Below are 18,115 nucleotides of genomic sequence, written 5' to 3' on the forward strand. Positions count from 1 at the left end.
ATCTTTATTGCGTTCTCTTTCCTCCCCCTTAAAAGTTGATGGCTTTGTGCAGAGAATTTGGAGGGAGACCCTGTCCCTGATTGGACCCTTGCTCTTGCATATGTGTATCAGTAGAGCCCTTGGGTTGAAGTTGCATATATTAAACTATGAAGTTGGATAATTTAGTAACATTATATTCAAAGATGATTTTTTTTCTCCATCACAGACATGCGTAACAGACATGCGTTTTTGAAATGCTTGAAACTCCTGAACATCAAGCAATTCATAACTATCATTCCTTCCCGTAGCCGTGCGGGTACCCTTCGTGAGAGTATCCGATCGTGGACCATCATTGGGAGGGTTGGGTGCATGATGCTCAAAATCAAACGTGTGAGTCATGTTGATGTCTGACTCCATGGAGACTATGTGTTGTGCTAGTAAGAAAAAGAAGAATACCTTGGCTCAAAGATGCCCGATGAAAGCCGATCGTATCTGCTGAAATCTGTAGTTGCTCATAATTAGCCTTGCTAATTACTTCATCGATTCTTACACGTTTGTTGAAAAATATCGTGTCGATTTCGAGAGTTTAAAATTGAGAAATTGTGCAAGACTGTTGCCAACGAACTTTCCTTCGAAATTGTTGCCGATCAAGTGGATGCTACCGCTTAAATTTTTGTTGGAAGCCTTCCCACCGTGCAATGCTCACCCATAATTGTTTGCTATGGCAAGGTTCGCTTACTTAAATCGTCTTGGAGAATTTATGTGAATTTCTAAAATGTACATAAATTCATCAACTTGGAAGAACTTCTTCTATTCCTTAGTCTGCTCACCCCGATAACGGTTGCTTGCCTTGGTCACGAGGAGAGAGGTTGAAGAGGGGGTTGGCCCATGGGCACCGCCCCTTGGTTTAATTAATTTTCCGTAAGGCTTGAAGCCTTTGGGCGTTGGGTGTGAAAAGAGCTCCAAGAGCGATGGCGGTCGTCGTCTGCAGCGTGCGCCGAGAGAGAGAGAGAGAGAGAGAGAGAGAGAGAGAGAGAGAGAGAGAGAGAGTTGTGGATGTTACTGGGCTTCGTACCTTTAGCAAGAAACGCTCAGTAGTCCCTTGCGCTCCAAACGAGCCCGGCCTTGATCGGTTCTACGCAAGTCGATCTCACGTGCCTCCCTTCGCCAAGGGTGGCTGCACACGGTTTTCTTTTTGCTTCATCTCCACGACTCCCTAGTGCATATGTATTGTATGCTCATGCAGTGAAAGACCCCTGGGAACTGCTACAGAGAACCCTCCTCCCTACTGCCCTTTATATATCCCTTGGCCTTCTAGGGTTCCTTGTCCAACTTATCAGTCGGCCCTTGGTCCAAGTCCTTGACCGCCCAGGGTTGCCCTTGGCATGACAGTATGTTCTCCAGGGAATTATAAATGTAGAGAACGATGCTAACTCCACGTCATACGTATAATATGTTCTTTTTTTGATGGACACAAACATCGCAATACACGAAACGAATCTCTTTCTATCTTTAATTATTATAATGGGCAAATTTTCACCTCCATACGTCTTTTAATGCAAAATCTCATTTGTGATACGAGGTCATAGAGTTTTTGCGAAAGCTTCGAGGAGAGATGGTATGGAGCCATCACCACAAGCTATGCCATGAGGTAAAATCCACACCACTATCATATCTTTACTTCTTACCATCTGCATAGTGAAGCAATAAAGGCAAACTAGTTACGGATTAATTAGGGTCTCCTACTTATAAATTATACAGCTTTGCTTTGAAAATATTGTCCCCTCAAGGGACATGTTGTGCTTGAGGTTCATTGTACATTCTTTGCTCAATAAATATAACATCTCCACTCACAATTGTGCTTTTGTAGCGTCCATACTCCAATGTTTGTACTTTTGCATATCGAATATTAGCATTACTTGATGTACCTATCTTTGTGTGAGTTCTCACTGAGAAAGAGTGTGTTGATACTAAGGTGGTGAGTTGCTCATCGTTGATATATAGCCAAGGAAACAATTTCATTTTGCAAAATCACGTAGATTTATAGTTTGATACACAGATTGAGCCTTTTTTGTCGTACACTAGATTGGAAGCAAATCCCATTTTGACATGATAAAATACGTGTTCAAATCGGCTTGTTTTCCTTATAGTCCCTAGACCTAACTCCAACATTTGTGGGCCTCACTCTTACCCTAAGTTCTGGGTCATGTTTATTGTGCATTATTTTAGTGACTATACTTCTATAAATAAGTTACACTTTTTAAGTGCTTGACGGTGGTTGAAGCTTATTTGGAAGATTTCTCACTTTTCTATCTGCAATGGGAGATTGGTCTTTTATCGTAGAAATGTTTAGAGTGACGCTTCTTGGCCATCCATACCAAGTGATGGCAATCGTGCTTAACTTTTTTAAAGGCTTGCATGCATGTTGTATGGCATCACGTGAGTGCACAATAGAGGGGTTTTGGTAGGAAAAGGAGGATTCCGTATATAGGTGTCAAAAAGGCAAATTAGTGCATGCAAGTGACATCTCCTTAGCACTACTAGTAGTGAGTCCCCCGGATTGCCAAGCCTGCCTGAGAAGAGTCTTACTGATTCTTAAGCATGTTTTGCACCTTTCAATGGTGTCACAAGACCTATTTAAAAGAATTTGTGTTGTCCTATATAAGGGGAGTTGTTTGGGTGGAGCTTCAATGTGCTTTTCCATCTTTATTGACGATATGACGCAATAATTAGCTTTGAAGAACGCAAAGCACTCAATTTTTGACAAGCAAAGATTTTTTGATGGCTACGATCCAGAAGACTATCTCGAGTGCTATGAGGACGAATTGGAGCTACATGGACTATCCAGGTAAATGGCGTTCTAAAATTGACAGATATTTTATAGAGCGAGTTTGACTTCAAAGGCAATACACTCACAATTGGAGCAAGTTTAAGCTAGCTATTATCCAAGAGCGTTGGGATCCTAGTATGGATGATGATGAGCTGGATTGTACCGATGTGCTTACTTATACATACATTTGCAAACAAATTCGAGCTAAGCTTGAAGTTGTTGTAGATGAGTGTTTACTTGAAAACGACAAGTCATTGCAGGCTGCAGGTGATCAAGAAATTGCAAATATAGTTTATGCAAAGCTTGAGATTTCAGATTCTACGTATCCAGCTATGCTAATGGTGGATGAAGCTGATGATGGCTTGGATGTACCAGAGCATATGTTTGTTGAAGTTGCAGATTTATATGGATTAGCTATACCGGAGGAGTTGTTTGAGGAGGATGCGGATCTACATGGATTGGTTCTACCAGAGTTTAACACCATATTAGAGAGTTTGAGATCTTAGAGCCAATTTGAGAATCACTAATGTCTTAAAGATTTGACCGTAGTGACAAATCTCAAACTATTTTTTAATCCAAAAGGTACTACTTGAAAAGCTCACGCAAGCCATGCTCTCAAAACCTTGGCTTCACATCGTAGCTCTTTTTGAAAGTGGCTGCAAGCAACAGAAGGACGTCGCTGGCAGGTTTTGCAGAGAAGGCCGATGGCTAGCGCTCGAGGAGCTTGCTGGTGTGTTGTAATTTACAGAGAAGAAAACGTTGCCTCTACAGAGGTCAAAGGAGCGAGATGAGTAAGGGAGCAGTACGTCAATAACGAGGAGAGTGAGCTGCATATGGCGCTTGCTTGCGAGCATGCTGAAGCAACCCAAGCCGGTTGCCAGTGAAAATAAACTGGCTTCACTAACAAAGACGCGTTGCGTTGTTCATGCGCATTGCTCAAACCCACAACCTGTGAGAACCTGTTGCCCTCCCAAAAAGTGCCCTGACTGACTGTTTCAGTCACACTAACCTACACGGCTTATCATGCACACACTCACTTCGCTTGCAAACGCCTGCACATAGCGCAGTGGTAGAGCAAGCACCTCGTCCAAATAACCCAAAAACCATAGCAATGAAAAAGTATCAAGTGAATATTTCATCGAGGGTAGAAGCTTCATCAAAGCTCAAAGCATCAAGGAAAGTGATCGACTGCACTGTAAAGCAAGGGGCATCTCACGTGCATAGAACAATTTGTGTGTGAATAATAGAGAAGAAGGGAAGATGAAGGAAAAAAATTAAGTGTCGGGGAAAACTAGAAGAGCAAGGCAGGAAGAGGATGAGAACGGCCTCTTTGGTGCTCTCATTTGTCAAAGGCATCCCTTCTAACGTTTTCACTTATGATTAAAGACATTATCGCGTTTGTAGTTACATTTTGTACTCCATAATTTGTTACCAGCTTAAGTTTCAGTTTCAAGGTGTTATTTGTGTGAAGATTTTATATGTTGTGTCTCTCCACTTTCATTTTTTGCCCCATAGCGAGCAGCCCGGTGCTGACCAAGCTCACCTCGTGAACACACATCCCCCGACACCGGATGACAGCCATACTCTAATACTAAGCTTCTGTAGGTTCTTGGCACATTGTGAAGTAGACCACCTCTTTATATGGACATAAAAAATCTTTTGATTTTTCGCCTTCATGGCTCTTTTCATTTCCTAAACTCACCCTTCACTTACACACTTAAGATGTTTTGAAAGTCTTTTTATTTTTTCGAGATTGGGGAGACCTAATCAAATGAATGAATTAATTTATAAAAATCAGGAAAGTAAAAAAATAGTGCAAATTTGATACTAAAATGATAGTCAAATTTAACGAGGTCGACCCTCTTAAGAGAACTTTGTAGTACATCCCCATCTAATTAGATAATACAAAATGGGAATAAAAAGGTTTAGAAATTTATAAACCAATCGTCGTGCCCAGACCTTTGTTGCATAGGCACTTGGTTGTAAAAGTCCAAAAGCAGCTTAAACATTACTGGCTATCTATACTAATAGATAAAGGGGGAGCGAATTCCCCCCCCCCTTCCCCCCCTACCACGCGTCAGCCTCTGCTGCATCCTGTGGGTGCCGCCTGCAGCGTCCAGGCACACAGCGACGGGGGGGGGGGGAGAGAGAGAGAGAGAGAGAGAGAGAGAGAGGCGGCGGAGCTGCCGGCTGCACTAGTTTCAATAAAATGCTAATGTCAAATCAATTGTTCACGGAACTAGTTGACCAATTGGATTGTAGAGCAATGGTGTATGTTACTAAGTGGCCTCACCTTATTCCACTCTCTAGGAAGTATTTTCACACAAAGTAAATGGCTTTGTTCTCATTACTTTGTGAAAATGCCTTTTGGACCAGTCTTGAATTGAGCCCAGCTCTTCGGTCTTCGGTCTCGGGTGGTCTTTGAGTGGTCCACCACTTGTAGGCTTTCCCTTCAAGTGCCAAACTTCTTTTTCTTGAATGACAACCATTCGATGTCAACCATAATTGATGTAGTTGATCCACTTGTGGAGAATGTGTTACTGCATGCTTGTTGCATTCATAGTTCTCTCCCTGAAAAATAGGATTGACCCATTCATAATTTTTTATCAGACTCCACCGTTTAGGAAGTAAATTCTTTAAGTAGAAGACAAATGGATTAAAGTGTCCTTGCACTATGTAGGTAGGTAATAGATCATAGGGAAATTTACCAAAATAACCCTCAAGTTTCAAAAATTCCCAAAATAGCCCTATTATTTTGTCAAAAATTCCCAAAATGCTCGCATTTTCCAAAATTCCCAAAATATCCCTGGTTGTGAGAGTAAATTTCTCCTTTTTTTTTTGTAGCTCTTCATAAGAAGATTGATTGCCCATCATACAAGATGCTAAAACTACAATTTGAGCTGGTAGACTTTGGAGATGAATTGCTTCATTATTTTTAGACATAACTGCCTTGTTTGCGACATGCTAAGCACTCAGAAACAGATCTCAATTGTCAAAAAAAAAAAAGAATAAAGATGAGAAAATCTTGAGTAATCCAACCAAAATAGATACAAGGGAACTTTGAGAATTTCCACAGAAGGGCATTTTGGTAATTTTCCCTAGATCGTACAATTTTATATTAAAACACAATAAAAATTCCATGTGATTATGGACACGAATTCCCTCATCTCCCTTTAAATTAGCAAGCCTTCGTGTCTCCTCACCTTGTTTCATTTTGGAGTCTCAAGCTCAAGACTCCAATACGCTGTGTTTTACCAGCTTCATAGCTTACAACGACAACAAGGATGCTCCACGCTTTTTAAAGGAAACTTGAAAGCCTATACTTGCTCTTAATTCCTTGCAGCTCATCCCTAAACAAATCCAATTGCAATCTCAAGGACAATCAGACAAGATTCTATTGAATATGGTTATCTGTTGAAATCATTCTGGACCTCATGATTTGTCAGCTTGTAGTTCGCGAAAATGACTAGAGAACAGGACAAGTAAGAGAGAGAGAGAGAGAGAGAGAGAGAGAGAGAGAGAGAGAGATCACATGGCATTATGCACCTCTTGGGTGGTTCATAATCCATGCTTCCGATATGCCACCATGATGTATAGCTAGCACTCATACTGCACTCCTCCAGTTTGTACTTCTGGCTGTTAGATGGGCCCATTGGGCATCCCAATAGATCTCTTGTACACAGTATATAGCTTCATTTTCTGTGCGAGAGAGAGAGAGAGAGAGCTGTGCGAGAGAGAGAGAGAGAGAGAGAGAGAGAGAGAATTCAGTGACAAATACATCTCAATAGATTGCAGAAAGCAAGAGGTACACAACCACTATAGCAGCACTCCAGAAAGGAGGTTGAAGATTGCCAGTGTGCCTCCATGTATATTTAAAAAACATTCTCAAGAAGTTGAGCTCACACTGACAAGATTACAAGTAAAATTACCTCTGCTTGGGAACTCAAGTTAGCAACAAAATGCTATGGCAAATTCATTGTACACTCTTTAAGAATTTCAGCCTTTCAAAAGGGTATTATAGGCTGAACAAGCAAATAGCAACTACAGGATGTGCACAGTGTGATATTGTCCCATAGAATGTTAGGAAACCTAAACTTCTCAAATTCTTCGCGTATTTCTGTAGAATTCCTGTCCCAATGCAAAAGAACTCCCAAAGAAACGCTCAAAATATTCACATCAAACCGTGAAAGAAGCTCATGCTGCAAATATTTACAAACTCCCGTAGTACTCAATATTTTCGTAGCTTTCGTTTGCTTTTTGAAGAGACCACCTGCCAGCCATCAGCATCTGAGTCTAGTGACAAGGGGTGGTTTTCGATATTCTCAACGGCTGCTGGTAGACGGTTACCCTCCTGAGAATCATCCATGTCCATACTATCGACATCTATGTTTGCTGTGGCCATTTCGTCACCTACAATTTCTTCAGCACTATCAGCCTCCACCTACAACACCAAACACCCGATTTAGGTGACCAACACATTTTAAGAAGAAAAAATAACCAATACGCCTGAAATTTGCAAATTCCCAAAATACCCCTCCTCTAAGTACCCCTTTTAAGATGTACAAAATTTAAGCCACAGCTGAATAAACATATCAACAGAGAGATGGGGCAAAGGAGATGCCACCATGATCTACAAGTTCATATCGGCACAAGCCTAGAAAGTGAAACACAGTGAAAAATCAGAATGGCCTACTAAGAAATGGGGATTATGAACGTTCATCATAAGTCGGAGAAATCAGAACTTGCAAACTATGAGGAGCTAAAACACTCATGCAAAACGCGCAATCAAAACATTAGAAACCTTAAGAATAAAGACAATGATGAAACAAGACTAAAAATAAAAACGGCTACTTAAAATATGTCTTGAAGACAAAAGGGACGGGCAATATAAATGAGAAAAGCTTACTTCAAGAAACTTTGTACATTGACTTTAAAGGCATTCCATCAAGGAAAAGACAATAAAAAAATTTAATTCCTAAAGTTTAAACTCATACAGAAAAACAGACAGACATAACAGAATTTCTAGTCTAGGCTACTTCCTTGAAAGAGATTCTAAAATTTAAAGACCTGCAATACGCAGCTAAAATTTTCTATCGACTCCAGAGATTGGCTTGTCAAATTTATGCGTCAGATTATAAAGATTTCGCTGCTTCCAAGATGTGTGAAGAGAAAGAACCTCGTTCATTCGATGTAGCACAAAATTCGAAAAAAAATTGGTACAATCTCAATATGACCCAATTGTGAAGAATGGTCCTTGGTACCAAAGTGTTTTGAGCCCCCATAGAGAGGGTGACTGGTACTAAGTGGGTATACACATTGAAGCGTAAGTGGCATGACTCTTGATTGATTGAAAAGATTATCCCCAACACAAAGGGACTAACTAGAGATTTTTGCGCCACTTTGCCATATAACCACCAAGCATAGCCATTGTGCATTTGCAGAATGTAGTGATATGAAATACATAATAGTTGGACATAAAGATTTCTTTTACCTTCATAAGGTCAGAAAAGTCTTACCTTCAAAATTATAAGAGAGGCTAAAACAATTTCATATAACAGAGAAGCAAGGCACACAAGATAACCGATAAAACTGGAAAATGTTTTTAGAAAAGGCTTTGGTAAAAAAAAGTAAGAAAAGCTAACTTGACTGAGGCTTTGAAAAATGTTCTCAACAATAAACAACCACAACAAGGATACGACAGCACAAAGCATAATCCTACAATTCAGACGCCATACGGCAACATAAACAAAAGAAAAGAGTAATCCTAATGTAAGCTAAAACTAAAAGGAGGTACCCACCTAGAAGAGGCAAAACAGAACCAAACTAACACAAAGTTGAAAACATGGCAGATTTAAGATGCTGGTGGTTTTCTGCTGAAATTATTAGAAGCATTGACTTTTTGGGAGCACCAGGATTTAAAAGCAAACTATATTTGAGCTGTTAGCTCTTGCAAAACCATGAGGCCAAGGGCCTACAAATATGAGCCTTGGGGGAATCTCAGTCTCAGATTTTGAAAGACGAGTGCTCCTCCCAGCTGTTGTACCTGTGAAGAGAAATTAATAAAGAAATATAGCAAACGAGTTGCAAGGTTTGCTTTCAGGACATCCTTGGCACAATTGCCCTCTTCAGAAAATTTGCAACGATGCTTGAATTTCATATTGCCTCCAGCTATGCCTCAAGTGTTACCTCCTCTGGCATCAAACAGTTCGAGAGCTTCAACACATCATCACAGAGATTCTATTACTTTTCTACCTGGTGGATCTTTTTGATAGATGGTTGCAGGACCTTCATCCCACCACCAGCTCCTGTATTTCACAGTTAGAACCTTATGCTTATCTGTTTTATCCACCTCCACCAGTGCCCGCTCTCGCTCAGCCGATGGCTTTTAAGCACAATGGATCTTCAATCAAGTTCTCAATCTTCTCTAGAGTAAAAAGATCGGAAGAAAGCACTACAGTTCTTACTACAATCTGACAACATTTATTCAATTGGAAATTATATAAAAGAATCTAAGATTTGTCGTGCAACCACCTTTCTCAAGGAGAATGTTGTGCAGTGGTGGAGTTCTTTCTCATGCTCCAAGGACATGGCATATTTCAGAGTTGGGTAACTTGTGTTGAAACTGGTGAAAGATGGACAGATATGGCTGAAAATAACGGCAATAGGTGCACAACCTCTCATATCCATTGGCAAAAGACCAACCTCTGAATGTGGAACCTCCAAGAGAAACCCCATAGCGATGATCTCCTATATCTGCAAAAACACCGCAGGAGTGTTGCCTAGCACAGGAGAAGGCACAGAAGGAGGTTTGTCGGATTCAAAAACCAATTTTCCTTTCATTAGCTTATAGCCTATGGCGGCTTGATCCATAAGCTCCTGAAAGGTTGCTACCTTTTTAGAAAGGCAATAGCCTTTTGGCGATGAAGGTGATATAGCAGTGTATCTCACATTGGTCCTCCCAGGTTAGATTTTTGAAGAAAGTAAGTGGTAGAAACACATGGCAAAACCTTTGGTTGTAGTCGTCTTAAGTCCCCAGGTCACGAGGACGTGGCAACTTGGTTTCTTTCCAATGCTTTTATTTAATTTTTGAGACCCTCTTTTTAAAATTGCAAATGGTCGGACATTGTATGGCCAGTGTGAAACAGTAGTTTCACCCGCAAATGGGAAGTTGATCGGCACTAGAATTCCAGGATGGTCAGATGACCAGTGAGCGTCCAATGGAAGCATCTCCTAAAATTTAGATAACTGCGCTACCACTTTCTGGCAGAAGAGGCAACAGGAACCAAGGTTCAACAGGCACCTTCTCAGCAAGACTCCCCCCATCAGCAAACCTAGCGTTTTGCAACTTGCGAAGCCTAGCGTTTTTCCCCTATGGCAGCCCTGGCGTTTTGCACAGTAGATCAGCCCCGGCAGTAGCAAAACAGCACAGCACCTAGCGTTTTGGCATCAGAGAACAGAATTCAGCCTAGCGTTTTTGCATCAGCATAACCATCTAGCGTTTTGCAGATTCATCACGGCAGATCCACAAGATAGACCAGCGTTTTCAGTTTTCAGCAGTCAGATCCAGAACAAGTCCCAAACCTCGCAGATCTCACCTTCCCGCAGCAGATCCTCGCCGCACGGTCAGATCCATCGAAGTTTGCAATTACAGCCTGGAATCTACGTTTTCAGCACGTTGTCGTTGCATCGTCGCCATCGACATCGTCACCGACATGGAGTCAGAATTCAGCAGATACAAGATTTGCAGATTTCAGCCATTAGCCAGATTTCAGCCCGTCTCGTCGTCGTCAACATTGTCGGTAAGTCCAAGCATTGTAGAGATTTGTGCAATCAATAGTAGACCGCTCTCGCCACAGAGTGGGGCCTTCGGAGGAGGGTTTGACAACTTGTCTGGTGTCGTATTCTTCTCTCTCTATCTCTCAGTCTCAGCACCTTCATTCACAGTGTTTATCCACTTTGTTTGTGATCACTTGCACTCTCTCATTAAAGGAATGGAAGGCTCTCCCTTCCGTAAGTAAAAGGAACCTTGAGCACTGTTCGGAGCACTATCTTGAGCAAAGTTCAACATTCACTTCCGCTGCACCTTACACTAGAGTTATTGGCCCCAAAGACTGGCACCCTTTTCGGTATTTCTTTTTGTATTAATCTGTGTTCAAAGTACAAGAGAGTGGGAGGGTTCTCACTCTCAGACTCTGCATCCAGATGCTCTGAGAAGTGAGGCCCTGCCCACTAATTTATAGGTTACAAGGGATGCCCAAAGGCAGAGTCCCAAAATCAAAAGCTCTTAACTTTTCAAAATTAATCCCCAAAAGACTAAATCTGCCAACGTAAAAACAGCCAGCATAAAAGCAGTTTTCTGTACACTGTCAGCATAAAGAGCTGAAATCTGCACGCAGGCCACGTTAGCATTGTCAACGTGAAATCCGGCACAATTTTTGGGACTGCCATACAACTGCCACGTGTCCACTGTTGGCCAGATTCGGGGTGTCCGGGTTTGCTGTCCCACTGTATGAGTGTGTCCTAGGGCCATGCCACGTTGGAGAGGGGGAATGGGGGAACACGCCCGGCACAAACACAAGGGCCTCTCTATAGCTCAGGGTATCCACAGCACCCGAATCCTCTCAAAAAACACCTTCAAAGAAACACTTTATACTAACAGACCACTGCCTCACTGCCTGCCCAATTCTTACAGCTCACACACTGCGCAAATCCACCACACAACGCACACCTACTGCCACGGTCTGTCTCCACCCTTACACACACTCACAGCCACTCGATCTCAATCTCACACAAAACACCGTCGGTCCGGGGGGGCACATACATCTACACGGCCGGCACCGAGGAGAAACATGAAAGCACGAGAAAGAGAAGGGGGGGAGGGGAAACAACAGCAAGAGGAGTGTTAGGTGCAGCGGAATGAATGTTTGCGCTTTGCTCAAGATGAGTGCTCCGAACTGTGCTCAAGGTTCCTTTTGTTCTTATGGAAGGTAGAGCCTTCCGTTCTTAATGAGAGAATGCTATGATCACAAACAAAGTGAATGGACACTGTGCGTGCAAGTGTATGAGACTGAGAGATAGAGAGAGAAGAGAATACGACACCAGAATGTTGTCAAACCCTCCTCCGAAGGCCCCACTCTCTATGGCGAGAGCGGTCTACTTATGATTGCACAAATCTCTACAATGCTTGGACTTGCTGACGATGTCGACGACGATGAGAACGACGACGAGACGGTTGAAATCTGAAAATGCTAAGGGCTGAAATCTGCAAATCTTTATCTGCTGAATTCTGACTCTATGTCGGTGACGATGTCGATGACGACGATGCGACGATGACACGCTGAAAACGCAGATGCTGAAATCTGCGTTTTCCGGGCTGAATCTGCTACTTTCTTAGGGTTAAATCTGCAAGTACTTCATTGCTGAAAACGCTGCAGGCTGAGGTCATAAATGCTGCAAATCTGCAATCGCTGGGACATGCAAAAACGCTAGGTATGCTGGGTCTCTGCTGGCGATGGGACTAATGCAAAACGCTAGGCAAAGCTCTGCAAAAACGCTATCTGGGGGTTCTGGCGATGGTATCTGGATGCAAAAACGCCAGGCTTGGGAAAGTCCTTGCGGAGATGCTGAATGTGAAAACGCTAGGGGAGGTTCTTGCTTCTTGCTTGGAGGAAATCCACCAAGGGGTCTTGTTTGAGAAGTTGCTTGCTGAGCTTGGCTCCTATTGCCTCTTCTGCCATTTAGTGCTAGTTTAGATTTGCTTATATACAAACTTACTGAATTTGCCCTACCTACTTTCCAACAAAAGTCACTTAAAAATAATAAGTGAAAACTATCAAAAATAGGTAAAATAGGCTAAATGCACTGGAAAATTCCCCTGATGGAATCTGATGGATTTTGATGGGAATACTGATGATCATGCTGTGCGCAACCAGAGGATATGCATCTACACTAGGTGATTGGGCATGCACGGTCTACGAATAGACTCACAAAAGTGCCAAATCACTTCTAAATCTAGACTGACTGGACTGATTGAACCCTTGTCGTGCTGTAGCTTGTCCACAGACACATAGGGTTGAAGGTGTCACGTGACAAGGAGGCAACGGTGGCTTGATTGCACTTCAAAAAGCATGTACACTGACTTGCACTGCCATCACCATGGCCATTTTCAAGAAAAAGTTACAAAGGGGCTAGCTTGCTAGAGAACTCCACTTTGCAAGCTTCAAACGGCACCAAAAAAGCTCGGAAAAAAGCCCCTAATTTGATCCAATTTTGACTTTTATAGGGGGGGCCTTTAATTTTGGAATTTGCATTTTTATTGGTCCATCTGGCATCTTGATTTGCATTTTTGGAGGGGGGAAACCGCTTTACTCCATCTGCTCTCTTCCTCTCTCTTTTGCACGGGGGGGGGGGGGGGGGGGGGGCATTAGCGATGTCGCTATTGCCCCCTAGGCATTTTTTATTTTTTATTTTTATCTTCATTTTTTTACCCCTTCTGGAGAGCTTTGCATTGCTATATGGCCTAACTTTGACTCTTTCTCTCTATCCGACTCCTCCTCCACTTCTTCCTCTATTTCTCTCTCCCTCTGATTCTCTTTGGTCCAGCTTTCACCTCGTCCGGCCCTTGCTTTTTGCTTTGTACACTCTGGCGGCCCCCGGGCTCCTTCTTTCTCTCCCCTACTCATTGTCCGCGGGACCCTCCCCTTTCGCTAGCAATAGCGAGGTCGCTATTGGGTGGGGTGGGGGGGGGGGGGGGTTCCCTTCAAAATCTTTGGGGCCTATGGCCGTGTGAACGACCCCCTCGAGACCGCCACGTCATCATTAATGGCTGTCGGCCCACTCTCCTTACGTGGACGCGCGCTTGACGCCGCCCCTCACAGCCAAACAACCCCCGTCTTCGCCCTGCAGGGCCGCCGCCCCTCAACGCAGCGCCGACTGGCTTACGCCATAGCCAAGCACCAAGGAGCTTTCGCTCCATACACCTCCATGAAAGGTATACCCTCCAATATATATACTCAGTGAATTCGGCCCTCTACTGTGCATGCGGGTTTATCCCCTTGCCACGTGGCAGCCACCACTTCCTTGAACCTCCTAGTCGTTTGAAAAAACTCGAAAAACACCCCCATGAAAATCCAACTTTCGGTCTCTTTCTCCAGGCTCTCCTTTACTGCCCCGGGTCGGATCTTCAAGCCGCAAAGCCGTGCCGGGTCTTCGCTGTATCGGCCCCTGGCCGTGCAAACCTCGTCATCTTCCGACTCACCTGAGCCCGCTATCCAAGGCCACAAAAAATTAAAAAATCATCTGCGAACCTTTCACTGCCAAATGCTCCCAACTTCATCTTGCTGTATCTCACCGACCGAGCACCCGATGGACGAACCGTTGATTCGTGTTAACTCCACATGGTGCACACTATCACCGAGAACCTCGGCGAGGCCAAAAAAATGCAAGATGGCACATCCCCCAATGCGGTCAAGTAATCGCCCTCGATTACGCCTGCAAAACAGATAGAGGCCATAAACTGTCTTAGCAGACACTGACTGCTAGTACCGACGCACTAGGAACAACACATCTAGCACATGTACCAATCGACAGTCACATCACAGGACATCACTTGACATCACATTCAAAAATTCATTCCAAATCTCAGACCATGATTAATCGGCAACGTATTTAGCAATCGCATCTAGATCCAATCGGGACCTCACGAATGCCTCATTAACTAATCCATATTGCAATCATTTCTATAGAGATTTATGAGACCGAAATGTTGCAGTCATTTCGTCTATCAGTTCCTGCACTTAAACAAGTCAAGTACAAATCAATCAGTATCATTTTCATTATCGGAAATTCCAATTCATAAAGTCATACAACAGAACACTGTCAACTTAACAATATCCCTGAAACCCAAAGGGCCATTAATGACTCTATATCAAATCAAAGTATCGGGGCAATTTGTGGACATATGAGTGGAGTGACTCCCCTCTTGTGCATACCCGCTGAACTAGATTTGCCCATGACGAAATCGGGGTTCTATCGAAGTAGATTATGCTAAATCGATTGCTTCAAGGTAAAGTTTCACAATCTGAGGAGTATCTGCAAAGTCCTCCTCCTCCATCCACTTCGCATCCAATGCGGGATAGTTCTTGAATTTAACCAAGAACCGCCGTATCACTTTACCTTTTATCTTTCTATCTCTATGTATCAGTATCTGTTCCGACACGAGTATCTCCTCGCTTTCCTCCACTTCGGGTTGCTCATCTGGCTCCCCATCATCGAGCACATCGACTTTAAAAGGCTTTAGAGAAAGCTCAAGAACGACACAAAAGGCAGCAGATCGACACCGTCGCGATTTGAAATTAAAGGAGAACGATTGGGTGCTCTTTACATTTTGAGAAGACATGCCTGAGAAAGAAAAGAAAAAGGAGCGGCTTTTTCCAAAGCTTAGCATGAGATACTATGGACCTTTCCGGATACAAGAAAAGATAAATGATGTCTCCTTTAAACTGAAGCTGCTCGATACTTGGAGAATTCACAATGCTTTTCATGCTGATACCACTGTAACAAACTTGGACACTCCAAGTCAAGATTCTACCGCGACGCAACAGAGATTCACTTCAAACCAGTTCACAATTCACACTTGATTCCACACAGCCCGACAGAGATTCACTTCAAAACAATTCACAATTCACACTTGATTCGACATAGCCCGACAGAGTTCCGTGCCTAGAGTTATTGGCCCCAAAGACTGGCGCCCTGTTATGTCCCACTCACAGGAGAGGGGATCTAGCCCAGATACCGTCGGGATGGGTGTCCAGTGTCCGGGCGGACGTAGTGTGAACACGGCCAGTGTGGCTGGCCATTATTATAAAAGGGAGGCCAAGGCCTCATTTACAGTTATCGACCCCCACTCGCAAAGTGCCAGTGGTTAGCCCGCGAGGCTAGGAGTGCGCGAGGTCACCTCGAGAAGGTGAGGCCGGGTTGTATGGGACGTCCGGTCTTACAGGTGCACGTCTACGTCCTCAGATGCTGCCCCATCACGGGGGAGCTGCCAGATGGTGGCTATGGTCGGGAGGTTCGTCCGACGCGCATCTGTAGGCGGTCCGTGTGGCCGGGAAATCCTATCTCCGCGTTCGTTTCATGGTATCACAGCCAGCTTGGCTGCACGAAGGACCGTGTGCACACCTACGGAACAGTTCGGGTCGAAAAACCTCGTGTTTGCGTAATTTTTTAGTGATTAAATTGCTGAAATTACTTACTTTTCTTCTCGAAAGCATGTTTGCAGGTAAATAATACAGTTCAACTGCTGATTTTTGATAAAAATCAGCAAATTAACAGATGGGAGTGCTGGAAATTGAAAGATTTCCGATGAATATAATGGTTTTCGATGAAAAGCAGTGTATTTACCCTTAATTTGCTGGTTTTATATTAAAATTGAGCATCTAGTGACTCTTTCAACCTCTCTGCAACCTCATTCTCTGTATGAAACGCCTCTAGAGACACGGAGAGAATGAAATGAAATGATATATTAACGTCTACAAAAGGCCAAAATGACCTATGAGACCAACTAATTACAATGATGAGTCTAGTACCAAGTCTGGGTACAAACAAAGAACTGATAGGAGTGCTACCGACTCCTATGGGTGGCTGGTAGGCTGAGCAATGGTATCATGGCATAAAGGTACAAAGTGGGGATAAGTGTCACCATGATACAATATAGCAGTAGCATGAAGCCTATCCTAATCGACACTCTGGGTGTCGTGCTAGAATCCTGCGGATCCTCTGCCGCAATCTCCGCTGGTGCTGCGTGCCTCCCCTCCTCAGTCGCGGTCGTCTCGATCTCCCTAACTCTATAGCTCGATCAATGAGATTACCGTTGGTGTGTGTATGGGTGGGAACCGAGCTCTGTGATGATGGTGTCCCCTCTGCCTCTGTGGTACTCAGACTGAAGAAATCTGAGATGCGTCTCTGGGACTGTCTCTGTCTTTGCCCATTCACTAGAGCGTCTCTATGTCTCTGAATCTCAAGTAGGAATAATCCAAGACATCTTTGATCCTGATATCTCATGACTCTATCTAACGAGTCAAAACCATCTCTGAATAGACAATGAAAGCATCCACGTATCTCATAGTAGACTGTGCAGCGACATATGTAGTGAAACTTTGGCTCTGGCTCTGCATGGCATAACTGACATATCCTACTGTCTGCTGGTATGCCTCTGAATCTACCTGTCTCAATGCTGGTGTGAAGATGTGCGAATCTGGCCTATAGCACATCGTAACCCATGAGATAGATGTGTGTCCATGTAACTGGGCCGTGTGACAAATCCGTCTGTCGTGAGTTGGAGAAGATGCTCTCTATAGCAAACCCTCTTCGTACCCAACTCCCGTGATGGCTCTATCCATGTCCTCTTGCTATCAAGCTGGATAAGATCCTGCCGAATGAGTCTAGTAGTCTCCATCCGTGTAAGAGCCAAGGATGGTGCATCAAGAGAATACTGGAAAGGGGGCAGCGTGTCCATGCTGAAACCATGCCTCTGAAACCATGAGCTCATCTGTGCATACCAACATGATGTATCTCCCTGTAATGCCAGCTGTCTGGATGACTCAAGAGCAAGCCTGGCATACCTGTCCCTGGTGGTGTCCCATAAGCTCTGTACAAATGATATTGATCTGGTGAGTGCCTCAACCTCCATAGGTCGGGCAGCCAGCTCCGCTCGTATGATGTCATGTGGGACTGAGGCCTTGGCTCTAATCAGCCTAGAAATCATAGATATCAAGGGTCTCTCCATATTACTCCATCCAGCACTGTCAATAGACGGTCCCCAAACCTGAACCCCGTAGTGCATAACTGAAGCGACCAAAGTATCGAAAAGCCAGAGCTTTGTTCAAGGTTCCTGGAACTGAACCTGCGAACAAATCCTCTCTAAACCGCCTAGGGCTGCATAGTCACGAGTCAATCTAGTGTCTACTGCCACTTTCAATGTGAACCTCGGTCCACTAAAGACCACCCCAAGATATGTGTATGCATCAGTGTACTCCATACTGTCCTGCCCATATGTGAAAGTAGGTGATGATCTCCTAACCCACTATGGCGTGGTATTAAATACCATGACCTTGGTTTTACCAAGGTTGACAGACAATCCACTATCCTCTGCAAAACTATGCAATGCGTCCAAATGTCTCTGCATACCCTCTGGTGAGTCTGATATCAACACGATATCGTCAGCATACAATAAAAGAGGGATCCATGTCCTTGCAAGCTGAGCACCTCTATCTCCTCCTCTGTCAATATAATCAGAGACCTCATCAA

General features: G+C 43.7%; 1 protein-coding gene across 1 annotated transcript in view; it reads right to left on the reverse strand.

Moving 5' to 3' along the window:
- Positions 1-6,637: 6,637 nt before the first annotated feature.
- The window catches only part of LOC147461106 (uncharacterized), a 34,600-nt gene continuing 23,122 nt past the window's right edge, over positions 6,638-18,115 (reverse strand). Inside the window, exon 4 of the mRNA XM_086508730.1 lies at positions 6,638-7,250. Within this exon, the coding sequence (XP_086364856.1) occupies positions 7,038-7,250 (213 nt within the window). The 3' untranslated portion in view covers positions 6,638-7,037. The remainder of the gene's footprint in view (positions 7,251-18,115) is intronic.

The sequence above is a fragment of the Adiantum capillus-veneris genome, chromosome 3 (genome assembly GCF_014529385.1).
Source record: "Adiantum capillus-veneris isolate H3 chromosome 3, ASM1452938v2, whole genome shotgun sequence".
Classification (NCBI taxonomy): Eukaryota; Viridiplantae; Streptophyta; class Polypodiopsida; order Polypodiales; family Pteridaceae; genus Adiantum; species Adiantum capillus-veneris.